Source organism: Phascolarctos cinereus, unplaced genomic scaffold (assembly GCF_003287225.1).
Source record: "Phascolarctos cinereus isolate Bilbo 61053 unplaced genomic scaffold, phaCin_HiC Scaffold_1;HRSCAF=81, whole genome shotgun sequence".
Taxonomy (NCBI): domain Eukaryota; kingdom Metazoa; phylum Chordata; class Mammalia; order Diprotodontia; family Phascolarctidae; genus Phascolarctos; species Phascolarctos cinereus.
The window spans coordinates 14,878,011-14,890,935 of NW_027555514.1; the positions used below are offsets into that span (position 1 = coordinate 14,878,011).

Below are 12,925 nucleotides of genomic sequence, written 5' to 3' on the forward strand. Positions count from 1 at the left end.
GTTAACAGAACAGCCTCCTCATTGAGCCTTCCTTCTGGTTGCGGGGCTACAGGCCGTTGCTTTGGAGCCTACCAAAATGCTTCTGACTCTGCAGTCAGAGAATTGGTGTTATTCTGCAAAATGCAGGGGGGAAAGTATTTAAAATAAAAATGAGTTAACAATGGATTAAAAACTGAAAGTGAAGTTCACTCAGGTTAAAACTTCGGGATCCTAATAGGAGATGGGTTTTTTGTTGTTTGCTCATTTGTTTTCTTCTGAGTCCCTATTCAAGATTCTCTCTACACTAAGGCAGCTTCCAAATGCCAACATGCAAATGAGCAGCCTGTCTGGGAGTACCAGGATATCCCTAGATATCCAGCTGCACAATACCTACCCAAAATCATCCAAAAGAATTACAGAAGCATGGGAGTCTCATGAAAATGATTGCAATCTGGACTTCTACCCTTATTAAATTTCCTCACTTTTCACTCACTTCTAAACAGACAGATGCCCAGAGATTAATTTTGTCAAACCCTATTATAAACCAGCTCAATGTTGTTCCTCAGATTCAGTCAGTCAGCATAGTAGAGTCAAGAAGGCCAGTCTTAAGGGTCTGAAGAGCTGCCTTCAAATCCCTTGCTCTGTCATTTAATAACCAGTTGACTCCACACATGGCCAGTAGCTCTGCTGAACCTATTTTCTAGTTGTGTTTTAAAAAAAAAGAAAGGGAAAAGAGGGACTGAACGAAAGGCCCTCTAAGGTCCCTTGCAGCCCTAAATCTGTGATCCTCCCAGGGTAACTTTTATCAAGTTCCTTTATCCAGGTGACTCGAGTCAACAGACTTTAACTCCTTTCCACATCTGAATTTTCCTCACCCTGAGATTTCCCCCTCCCTCTCCCTAACTTCTCTCATCCACTTAGAGTAGCTTTCATTGAAACACCCTGGGGCCACACAAAGGGAACAGGACTCCAAGTCAGTGAGACCTGGTTTGCATTCTGAGCCTCCAACGCTGACTAGCTGTGTGACCTCAACCTGCCTTTACTGAAGCAGGTTTTCTCTGTTCCTGGCACTGTGCTGGGTCCTGAGAATACTAAGACAGAGGAGAAACAGTCCCTGTCCCTAAGGAGCTTATAGTCTAGTGAGAGAGAGAACCAGTGCAGAGGGAACTATACACAGAATAGATACAACAGGGTTATGGGAGGGAGTCCCTCAATCCTCTTTAGGCCTCAGTTTGCTTATCTGTAAAATGAACATTATCTTGGCTATGCCTAAATCTCAGAGCACTCTATACACTGGAGTTCTATTTTTGTTTAAAATGACACCATATTGGTTTCACCTAAAACACTTATTCTTCCCAAAAGGAAGAAGCCTACCAAGCATGTCCATTACAAAAGCCTTCTGCCCAGATCTGGGAATAAAGAAAGAAGTTAAAACCAACAGCTCCCTGGAGAGACATTGGACACACTTTTCATTCACTTTCCAACTCCCTGCCCAACTACAGAAAATATTTAAGCATAGTTACTGATGTAGTCAAGATATGCACATTTAGCACTTTAACAAATTAGTCTATTTGTGAATCATTTGTCTTACCTAAAGCCATGAATATTAATAGAAATTAGAACAAGATTTTCTGGACCCTTTGAGGGGCCAGGAAAAAATTTCAGTGTCCAAGCACACAGGAGCTTTCCGTTCCTTCCCTCCAACAAATTTTTTCCAGCTGCTAAAAAATGTAAAACGTGAAAAACATTTTGTTCTGGGGCAAAATATCATCTTGGTCTTGACTTCTAATTTTTCTTTTTCTGTGACTTCCATGAAGCAGGATCATCTCCAACTTCAACTTCAATTTCAGACTTCCAAGATGGTTCCAGTTAAAAATCTGGCAATGTCAAAGAAGTCAAAACCAAATGATCTTCATCGAGCGTGAGCCCAGGCGGTGATTTCCAGGACTTGGGTTCTTCAATGAGAGGCCAAGGATGAAGATTAAAGGGAAAAGTTGCCCTCGGGAGAACAAGGAGTAGGGAAGAGAGTCAACAGGTTATTTAACATCTCATCAACCACTCCTTTGATCCCCAGAAGGCCACGGCTTGGAGATGACAACTGGGAGGGCCGAACTTTTAGCCCAGTGGACATGGCCAAGTTTTGTAGGCACACCCAAGAGAGCCTCATCCAGCCTCACCAGACCAGCTTTTGGGATGACAGGAGGGAGATCTTCAGCCACAGCAACTCTCTTGCAAAAGTTTTTCCATGTCATGTAATTGAAGTTGTCTATTTTTTTTCTGCTATGCCCAATAACTCTTCAAGACACCCTGAGTCATAGACAGGTCACAGGGCCAATGAAGTCCCTTGAAGTGCCCAAAGATAGGCAATACACTCATCTCACTGGCTCCTCTTGTGGCTAAGGGTATGGCTGACATTAGGCAACCAGGTTGCCCATGTACAGAAAGAGCCAAGATAATTTGGCACACATGGGTCACAAGTCAAGATGGTGGCTCCATCGGCCAAGTTCTTTAAAGCTACTGATTTACCCTGTCCTAGGAAACACCATGGACCCATGTGGGAAGGAAGCGCCCACAATAACAAAAGCAAGGGCTTGGTTAAACTCTCACTATTCTTTGCATTTGAACACAAGACTACTGGTTGTAACCACTGCTTGCTTGTAGGTATAGCTGAAGAGACAAATGCAAGGCCAACATTCCTTCCACACTGGCCATACCATTAAAAAAAAATTGTCCTCAGGACTTCAGGCTTCAGCCCTAACTTGCAAATACTTCTTTCTTTTCATGGTGGCCTTGGACTTGGAGTTGGAAGAAAATCTTAGTTGCACAAGATGACTCACCCATCAGTCTTCACAGCTCTAGAACAAGTTAACCTGTCTACTGCTATCCCTCAAAAGCTCAGTTCGGAACCACAGTGGTTCGGAACACTCTCGTGGACCAAGTGGTCTCCAAGGTCCCTTCCAGCTCTAGATCTATGATCCTATGATTCTATGATCTCATAGCATTTAGAGCCAGAAGGGACCTTAGATCCCCACATCCTACTTCTTCCCTGTCTTCTTCCTACCTGTTGGCTTCTCATCCACCAGCTGCTTGGCTTCTTGGTTATTCACTTAGAGAACAAAGTAAGCCTGACCAAGCTGTTCCAAAAAGAGCCCAACATCCATGGCTAGAGATATTCTAGGATCTCCTTCCTAATAATCTTACCTCATCATCTGAGAGTAGCTTAGAAGTTGTCCTGATTACCTGGCTCAGGAAGCCAGATGGCTTAACCCTGGAAGTGTCACTCATCAAAGCCACTAGACAAGACTGCCCAGTTCATGGGGGTGAGTGATGTTCCATCTCCCATCCCCATGCCTATACTCAGATGGTCTCTCTTTGTCTGTAATGCCCTCCTTAGGTTTCTTCAAAGCTGAGCGTTAGGGCCACTTCCTCCCAACACCTTTTCCAATTTCTCCTACTTCTATATGCTAGTTCTCCCTTCTCAAAACCCCAAAATGACTGGAGCTCTTAGATGAACCTTCTGGAGATACGTTTAACATACTCTTACCCCAGACCAGTAGAATGTCAAGTCCCTGTGAGAGTAGAGACTCATTTTCCATATTTTTATCCATAGCCTAGTGCCTACATATAATGGGCTATGTAAACATCAAGGGACTTTTCCCAAAAGTGCTAGATTTGGGTGAAGCTGATTCAGAACATCGGAACAGCCCTTTCTGTTGCACAGCCTAAGGTTGCATTAAATACTTCTCTTATGGAGGAGCACAAGAGAGGACCCAGGTTCTGAGGCCTATTTCCTGAGAGAAGGGAACAAACTGTATGAGGGAGAGAAGCCCCTGCTAACTAGCAGCCTCAGCAATCTCTCAATAGCCCTGGAAATCAAAAGCAAAGAAAAAAGTCTTCATTTCTTCTAAGTCCTAGCAGCCACTTTCCCAATTGTGTTCATTGCCAAAATACTAACATTTGGAAACTTTGGATTTGCCTTCAGAAATGGAGCTTCCCCGAATGGAAAAATCAACTGTAAGGTACATTATTATGTTAAGAAATCTAAATGTAGCTTCCAATAATAATACGCTCACATGGTTTAAGCCAATCTGTTTCCAATTATTTTAGGAGTAGTCTTTAATATAAGTAACCGAGGCAGGATTGGAATAGATCAGGGATATATAACTTCCAGAACACTCCTCATTTCCCATTGGAAGCAGCCACCGTAAACAAGCTTAATTGAAGGACCGAATCAAGTTCATGCCAAAATTTCCATTGGCCCCATTAAGAAACAGCTCCAACAACCAGTCACTGGAGCAGTTAGGGGCTGGGAGTGGAGAGTTTTTTGTGCTCATTCCTGCTCCGACAACGACCCCCAGTGGCCTGGGGCAGATGAGGGCTTTTCCATTCCTATCCCCAAAACAGATTTTAAAAAACAGAGGAACCATTTCCTGGGAAGGGAAGGACAATAATGTTTGTTTTTAAGATCTAAAAATTAAACCATCTGCCAGGAGAAGTGTACTCGCTGCTGGAGAGTCCTGAGCACCCCTGACTCCTGTCATAGCAATAGTTAGGCACCAATGGACAGTGACTTTCTATTTAAAATAGTTTTTCCTAAACTAACATCAATTAGCATATATAAGGTCATTATGTATGACCTTACACAATCAAAAAATACCAGAGATGAAGAGGACCTCAGTTCATAGAATATTATACGTAAAATAATATCAAACACAGGTAGATTTAAAGCCGGAAAGGATTTTAGAGTCATCTGATGTAATAGGGAGGTAAGGAGGAAAAGGAGAGAAGAGAGAAGAAGAAAGAGAAAGGGAAAAGGAAGAAAGAGAAAGAAGAGAGAAGGGGAGAGAAAATGGAGGGGAAGGAAGGAGAAAGGGAGGAGAGTTAGAGAGGACAGGAGGGAAGGAAGGGAGGAAGGAAGGAAAGAGGGAAAGGAGGGGGAAAAGGAAGAAAGAAGAGCAAAAAGGAAGGAAGGAGAAAAAAAAGAGCCCTGAATTTAGAGCCAAGATGCCCTGGGTTTGAATCCTCTGCTTATTACCTGTGTGACCTTGGGTTAATCATTTCCCCTGAGGCTCAGTTTCCTCATTTGTAAAATGAAGAGGAGGGACCACATGACTTCTAAGGGCCCTTCCAGCCCTAGATCTGTGTTCCTGTCATACTAGGATCAGGTTTGAAAGACAGAGGTGGCCAAGACCAGTGGAAGGGCTGGAAAAGGGAGTAATCAATTTTAATCTGGAAGAGACCTCAGGTCTTTGAGATGAGGAAACAGAGGTTCATACAAGGGAAGTGACAGATTTGAACCCAAGTCCTCCAACTCTAGCTAGCCTTTCTCAAGGCACAGCATCTTGAAGGATTGGTCCTCTCTGTGACTGGGATGTTTAGCACTTGGCCAACTAGAATTTAAATTGCATTTAGTGCATTAGGTTTCTAATATTTAGCTATTACTCGAGTCTTCAAGAACACACAACCGGAAAGCCAGCCTATGTATGAGGCTGAGTGACACACACTTATGAATAGGGACCATTTCAAGTGATCTGAGACAAAGTGGTTCCAGCCATCTTGAGGGCCTACCAGCTTTGCTCCAAACCTAGCCAATTCATTTCCAGATCTGTGGCTGAGGGCCAGGTTTCCATTCACATCCACACCCTCCCCCACTAACACAGGAACCAAAGAGCATGGAACACGGGAGACTTAGCATGGTCTCTGTCATGCTGGCCCTGCCTTTCAAAAAGCAAGATAATCACGCTACAGATTAACAGTGAAAACCGGCTGTATCTCACTTATAATTAAAGTGACTTTCAGAGGCTTAAATCCTGCTAATTTGCAACCCTGATTCTCCTCCCCCTCCCCTTATACTCTAAAAACTGAGGTGGTCATTTTCTTCCAGTAATTTTCCATCCATTTGTATGTATGCAGAATAACCCTTGGCAAACCAACCTTAAAGTATGCCTTCCATTTAGGGAAAGGAAATCGGTCCGGGCAATGTAGCCCTTCTAGAATAGATAATCTGATTCAGCCCCTCAAAGGGGGAGTCTTTTTTTTAACCAGTCAAAAAGCCTTACTAGAGATGAGTTCCTTCACTGTTTTCTTGGCCAAGAGGACCTAGAACTTGGAGGGTTCTCCAACGCAAGCCCTATGTTTGCTAGTCATACATATTCTGGTTTACAAGCAAGAGACAGCAAATGCCTTTATTCCTTGAGCTAATCAATCACTGGGGGAGATGAATCTCTACTGATTTTGTAAATAAGAGGTGGGGGGAAAACAACTAGGACTAGAGGGAAGATTTCCCAAGGAATCATCCTTATGAGGGGTCAACCTCATCCAGAAAGCTTGATAAAACCCTACATCTGCCCAGGGAAAATGACTCTTTGCCTAACCATTTCCCAGCAACTGATCACTCACTTCTAATTAAGGAGAGCAGGAAAAACAAGGCCTAAAAAGACCCCAAATGGTACCATTGAGGAAGGGAGGCATTCCAGGCATGTGCAAAGGGACAGGGCCGAGAAAAAGTATTCATTGCACTGGGCTTTGTTATATCCCATTAAAGGTCCAAATAACATTCTGGAGACCTTCACTGGAAGAAATGCATTGGACTGAGGACCCCTAGATTAAATATCACTGAATTGAAAGCAAGCTATCAAAGTTTCCAAATTCCCAAGATTGAAATGAAGAATCCCATGCCCAATTATTTTAAATAAGCTCCTGGCAAATCAAACCCAGCATGATCGTAAATGTTCTGAAGCAGGAAACCAGCCATGGCATCACTAGGTCACCAAAGCCCCTCCCAAACTCAAACCAAAACTGGATTTTAGCTACTCCATCCTAAAGAAAGCAGGATGTTTGAGCCCCAGCTTTGGTTGAATCATTGTTTGCGAGCACAACAACATTCTGGGTACTAGGTACAACTTGCTTTCACACAAATGAGCCAAGAGGAAGAGGAGGAGGGAGAAGAGGAGAGCTGAGAACCACAGGATATCGAAGTCTCCTGAAAGTTGAGGACAGGGAGCCAGTGAGGCATGAAATGCACACAAAGGAATTCACTTGGCTTTCAGGAGGATGAGTCCCACGGAAATGAAATCTAGCCTTCTATTACAGGTAGAAGGTTTTTCCTTCTCTTCTCTCTTATCTCCTGCCCATGAAGGAAATCTCTAAATATTAAGATTTGGTCGTGGATAAGGTACAATAAGCCATTCAGTTCTGCATAAACAGAGCTGGAAAGGAAAAAAAAAATAACCTCCAGCCACTGTGAAGGTCCCTTATTCCTTTCAATTGCATTTGCTGCCACTAAGGCTGTGAACAAAAAGCTTTGAGGACTGTTATGAGATTTCTAATTATAAGTAAATAAATCTTATGACTAGGGATTTCCTATCTTCTTTGTCAAAGAAGTCAGAAAAACATTGAAGTCATCACCATGTACTTTCTAGGCCTCTTGCTCAGCTTATCAATGGTGGTCAGATAACATAACCCAAAGCAGAAGGTAGAGGCCAGCAATGAAGACCAGCTTTGGAAATCTCTGTCCAGCCATTTCATAGGGTCCTAGATTTACAGCTGACTGGGCAGGGCCCTCAAAGGCCAGCTAACCAGGGCTCTCACTTACTCTTCCAGACATAGGTAAAAGGGAATGAGTAGGAAAAGCCCAAGTGGGAGGGAGGCCCAAGTATCTTTCCAGGTCCTTCGATGTCCTGCCTCTCCTCCTGGTGCATCTCACACACACACACACACACACACACACACACACACACACACACACACACACACACACACACACAGAGCCCCATCACCTATTATAGCAAAACCAAGCTAACACTTAGCATCGTTAGTCTATTGTGGCAGAAACACATCCAAAGGGTTCACAATTCATCTTAATCACTTACCTTCCAGCAAGGGATGAAGACAACTTGTGTACCAAGGGACAAGGGCCCACAGTACAAATCAACCGTCAGCTACACACAAGTAAAATGCAACTTAGTGGAAGGCTTGCGATTATTTTTATTCTTTCAATCAAAGTGAAATATAAAAAGGTTCAAATCACCCATTATGAGAAGGAATACCACATAAAACTTCAGTCAACAAATGTCATAAAAACACATACACCCCCTCCCCCTCCACACACACACACGCATGCACACATACACACACACATTTTCTATTATGGACAACAGAGGGGTAGGAGGACATTCTGGTCTGGTTTCTGACATGGTTATTTTCCAAGTCCAAAACCACAGACATCTTTGAGTCCCCTTCACATTTCATGTCCAATCAAGCACAAAAATTGTTCATCCTTCTTTTAAAGTTGACTGCATCATTCCCTTCTCCTTCCATTCCCAAAGCTACCACCCTACGCTTTTGAGCCCATGTTGATACTACTGAAGTAATAACACTGCACTGGTCTCTTCCCTTCCAGAACTATCCTCCTTTCTGTAATCAGATTCACCTTCCTTAGGCACTTGGCTGCTCAAAATCCTTCCGTGGCTCCTAATATGTAAAATCCACAAGCTTTCATGGCGTTCTGGACCTATCCTACCATTTCTGGCCTTATGTTCTATTAGCTTCCATTACTTGACTCAACCTACATTTATTAAGCTCCTACTATATGCCCTTAGGAAACTTATGTGCTATAAGAGGGAAGACAGGAACCCAAAATGCACCCTACCAAGCAGAATATTTAAGCCTAGGAGGGGCAAAATGAGCTGAAATCACAGGATAGAAGGGTCATTGTGGCAAAGAGGTGGGGTAGAGAGGAAAAGGGATGTTGAAGTCCTGGGGTAGAGGGCCTTACATGCAGCTAAGAAGTCTGACAATTCTGCAGGAAACAAGGAAATGCTGAATATGCCTGAGCAGGCAACTGGCATTAGCAGCCCAGGATGTTAGGAAGTTAGGCAGCAACATTTAGAAGAGACTGGAGGAAGCAGAGATGGGAAGCAAAAAGATCACTGCTGCTGCAAGAGTCTTGGGGAGAAGTTAGTCCCATGGTGGTGGGAATGGAAAGAGAAAAAAAGAATCAGCAGTAATTGGGAACTGAATGGGCGTGGGTCAAAGAAAAGGGGGAGTCAAAAATGAATAAGTTCTGAGCCTGGGTGACAGCTGGAATAATGGCATCATTAGTGGAATGGGGAAGCCAGAAGCAGCAGGATAGTGGGTGGGGAAGAAAAAATGAGCTCAGCATCAATTCTTCATGTACATCTTCTCACCCAAAGAGCCTTCTGCATGGGAAATACTTAATAAGCATCCGCTGATCTGATTGATCAGCTGGTTTTATTTGAGTTCTGCCTTGAGGCTAAGAATAAGAATCATGGAAAAAGCATTGATAGAAGTTAGAAAGATACTTGAGTCCTGATGATTTTTTTTTCCTACTTAAAACAAAAAGCACATAAGGTCCCTGGGCATACAGATGGCTGGCCTGTTCCAAGTCCTCACAAATCTTTGAAAGGTGTTGTTCTGATAACATTTACCTGCCACGGTGACACATTAACACAATTCTCAGAATACAGTCCTTATCTCAGTTTTATGAGTAAAACATGACAAGTCTGTGGACTTTAGGACTCAAGAACACAGAAATGCATGACTAACACAAAATCCTGGGACTAGCCCTTGTGCAAAGTTAGGCTTGTGTACAATGCAAGTGGAAGACTTTGCAAGGACATTAGAGATGTAGAAACAGATGAAAAGAGGAAAGAAGAGCCAGGCTGCTTCCAAAGAAGTGAGAATTAAAGGCAAGGCCAGTTTACACCTTCCCCCTATGGCTAGCACCTTATTGGGCTATTAGTAGGTGCTCAACAGATGCTATTTGAATTTACTGTTTGAACTGGGGGAGATGACAGGAATATGCCAATTACAAACTGAAACAACTTGATAAAGGGAGAAAAGGACTGGGAGAGTTTGTGTTAAATATGAAGGTGAGGGGAATGTCCCAGTGACCTGCAGGTTATGCTATGTTTGAGTTTCTTCCATTGCAAAGAAAGAACTATGAATGTTCAAACTCTAGGTTAAGCAGAGTAAATAAATGGTGGAAGGAGAACTCAGGGCCATGTTTTCTACTTCCACTAGAGCCTGTCAGTGAAGAATAGGTACCAGAGAATCTTCTTCTAGTAATTTGTAAGGAATATTTAAGGAGAAGAGAAATGCTACTCATGGTCTACACACAAATGTGCCCAGCAGGAAGAATCAAGGGAAGTGGAAAGAGATCAATGACAATGGATAATTACCTCATTCAAAAGGTACAGATTCGATTTTTTAAAAGATAGTAAAGTAGCATTGTTTATCAAGAAAATATGTTCCTGGGAGAAAATCCACGAGGGATGCATTTGGGTGAGGATGAAAACACTATCAAAGGGCTGAGTCAGATACAGCCCACCAAGTCAGAAGAAACAAATGATGAGTTCAGGAATCTAATCCCAAAGCTAATGGAGAGGTATGCTATAGCAGTGAAGAGAAACTTCAACCCTTTAGACAACTGCAAGAGCCCTGCCCCTTCCCTCTCCATCTTTCTCCCTCCCTCTCTCTCAAAAGCAGAGCAACTAATACATTCTTGACTTGCTTTAATGATAATGTCATCCTTGGAAAAAGTAAAGGAAGCCATGATGGGCCTGATTCTTTAGACCTGATTTTGGTCCAAATTAAAAGAAAACCTGGTTGTTAAGGCAGAACGATAGAAACCTTGGCAGGAAGAGACAACGATATCTTAACATTAACATAGATAAGAAATGAAAATTCAGGTATATCCTATGTACCCTAAATTTGGGGAGAGTCGATTTCAAAGAGTTCAAGCAAATGATAGGAATCTTATGTCTTCCAATTATATAGGGAAGTCACCTTAAGAAGGATGACATGCTCCCAAGGATGTAATCACTTTAATTTGTTCATTAGAATTTTAATTGGGGTGGGGGGGTGAGATATCTAAAGAAATTGACTTGGGTGCACAGGAACTCATGGACCAGCTCAGTTTTGTTTTGTTTCACAAGATGGAAAAAGATTGTGATCAATGCTAATGATGATAATTTTTTTTTCAAAAAGACTTTCACATTAGCCCTGTCCCCCTTTATGCTAAGCCAGGACAGAAAGGACCAGAGCCTAAAAGATTAAGGAGAAAGAAGGGGTTGTTTCCATATATAGTTCAATCAAGTGTTTCTTTGGTTGTTTTTCAGTCCTATTCAACTTGTCTTGACCATGGTTTGCCATTTCCTTCTCCAGCTCATTTTACAGATGAAAAGCTGAGGCAAACAGGGTGAAGTGACTTGACCAGGGTCACACAGCTAATAAGTGTCTGAGGCTATATTTGAACTGAGATCTTCTCAGCTCCAAGCAACTGTTCCATTCACTTCACCACTTAGTTGTCCCATCAAATATTTCTTAAGCACGTACTATGTGCCATGAACAGTAGTAAGTCTCGATAACTTGGTTTCTTTCCTGTGATCTTGTAACAGCCTGGCCAAACATCAGAAGCCTAAGGCAGGGGTTCTTAACTGGGGGTCCATGGCCTTTTAAAAATATATTTTGATAAATTATTGATTTCCTTTGTAATCCTATGCATTTTATTTTCTGCATTTAGAAACATGATTCTGAGAAGTGCTCCAAAGGATGCCAGGAAATGAAGATTTAAAATGTTAAAAAGTCCTGGTCTACTGGATCTCAGGACTGAGAGCTGGAAGGGAGGAAAAGAGAGAGCTGATCCAGCTCATTTCCCAGATGACCTAAGGGACATGGGAAATTCTCACGAAGAGGCCTGCCACCACTCATTGTCACACCTAGGTGCAAGAGAACAGAACTGGACTCTGAAATCCTCTCGCTCTCTATCTGGCACTCACTGCCCACTGTACCCAGCTCCCATGATGACACCTGACTGGGCACTGACTAATCAGCCATCACACAAAGACGTTCCTTGCTTAGATGTAAAGCTTCGTGTTCTAGTCTCATCTGTCCTGAGCCTTGAGATAATCCCCAAAGGTAGGAAAACCACTAGAGTATGTGGTGGGAGAGGCAGCTGGATGATAAGCATCTGCATTTGCTGCATTAAATTCAAAGAAATCAAGCCTCTTGACCCATCTCTTTCCATCTCCTATGCTAATGTAACCTCTCCTACATCTGTTTCCCCTTGGGTCACCTCAGGCAGGGTGGAACACACGCAGAGCACAGCTTCCCATCTCACCATGGAATCTTAACCAGGACGTGGTTAATATTAAAGCTGAATCCAAAGCAGGGAGGCAAGATTCAGCTGATCACTAACATCTGGAGCAACAGGTAAACTGGTGCGACAGATGGTACTTTCTTGTTTGCAAGAACACGGACCCTCCTTATCAGAACACCAAACAAATATACCCTTCCATTGCAGAACATAAGGCCCCTACTATAGCAGTGACCTAGCAGGAAGCTGAGTGAGAGACTCAGGAAGGGCTCAGCTGATATTTGAAAATAAGACACATAAATAGGGCCCTTGAGCTGGGAAGCAGCGTGGTACAGGGGCAAGGGCAAAAGATTCAAAGTCAAAAGACTTGGCTTAGGATCCTGGCTCTGTCACAGAAGATCCAACAGCGGCAGGGTCTATGTGAGTTAAGCTTTTTAAAGTGGTGTAGACATGAAATCCTGCCTTACTATGCAGGGTACCTTCCTCTAATACACACACACACACACACACACACACACACACACACACACACACACACACACCCCATGCAAGAGGAGAGCTCAGCCAAGACTTCTTTGCCTTCAAGAAAGCAAAGAACTCTGAGGTTTCCACCTCGTGGCTCATATACCAGCCTTCCTATAAGTCAGTCATCTTCTTTCGCCCTGATTATAAAGAGAACCAAAGCATGACTAGCCATGGTCCCGAGGACAAGCACAGAAAATGGCCTGGGAGACACGGTCCTGTCCCGTCTCTAAAAGGAGACACTTTTTTGAGATCAAAGAGGAGACAGCTGCTCTATGGACATGCACCCTCCCATTCCAATGCCCC

General features: G+C 43.1%; 1 protein-coding gene across 9 annotated transcripts in view; it reads right to left on the reverse strand.

The window, feature by feature from the left end:
- IGF2BP3 (insulin like growth factor 2 mRNA binding protein 3) overlaps positions 1-12,925 on the reverse strand; it is a 100,645-nt gene that overhangs the window by 50,115 nt on the left and 37,605 nt on the right. For 6 of the 9 annotated variants that reach the window (XM_020993225.2, XM_078150833.1, XM_020993221.2 and 3 more), the window contains exon 4: positions 7,851-7,919. The exons of the other annotated variants lie outside the window; for them this stretch is intronic. In XM_020993225.2, coding sequence (XP_020848884.1) covers positions 7,851-7,919 — 69 coding nt within the window. The remainder of the gene's footprint in view (positions 1-7,850; positions 7,920-12,925) is intronic. 9 annotated transcript variants of the gene reach the window in all.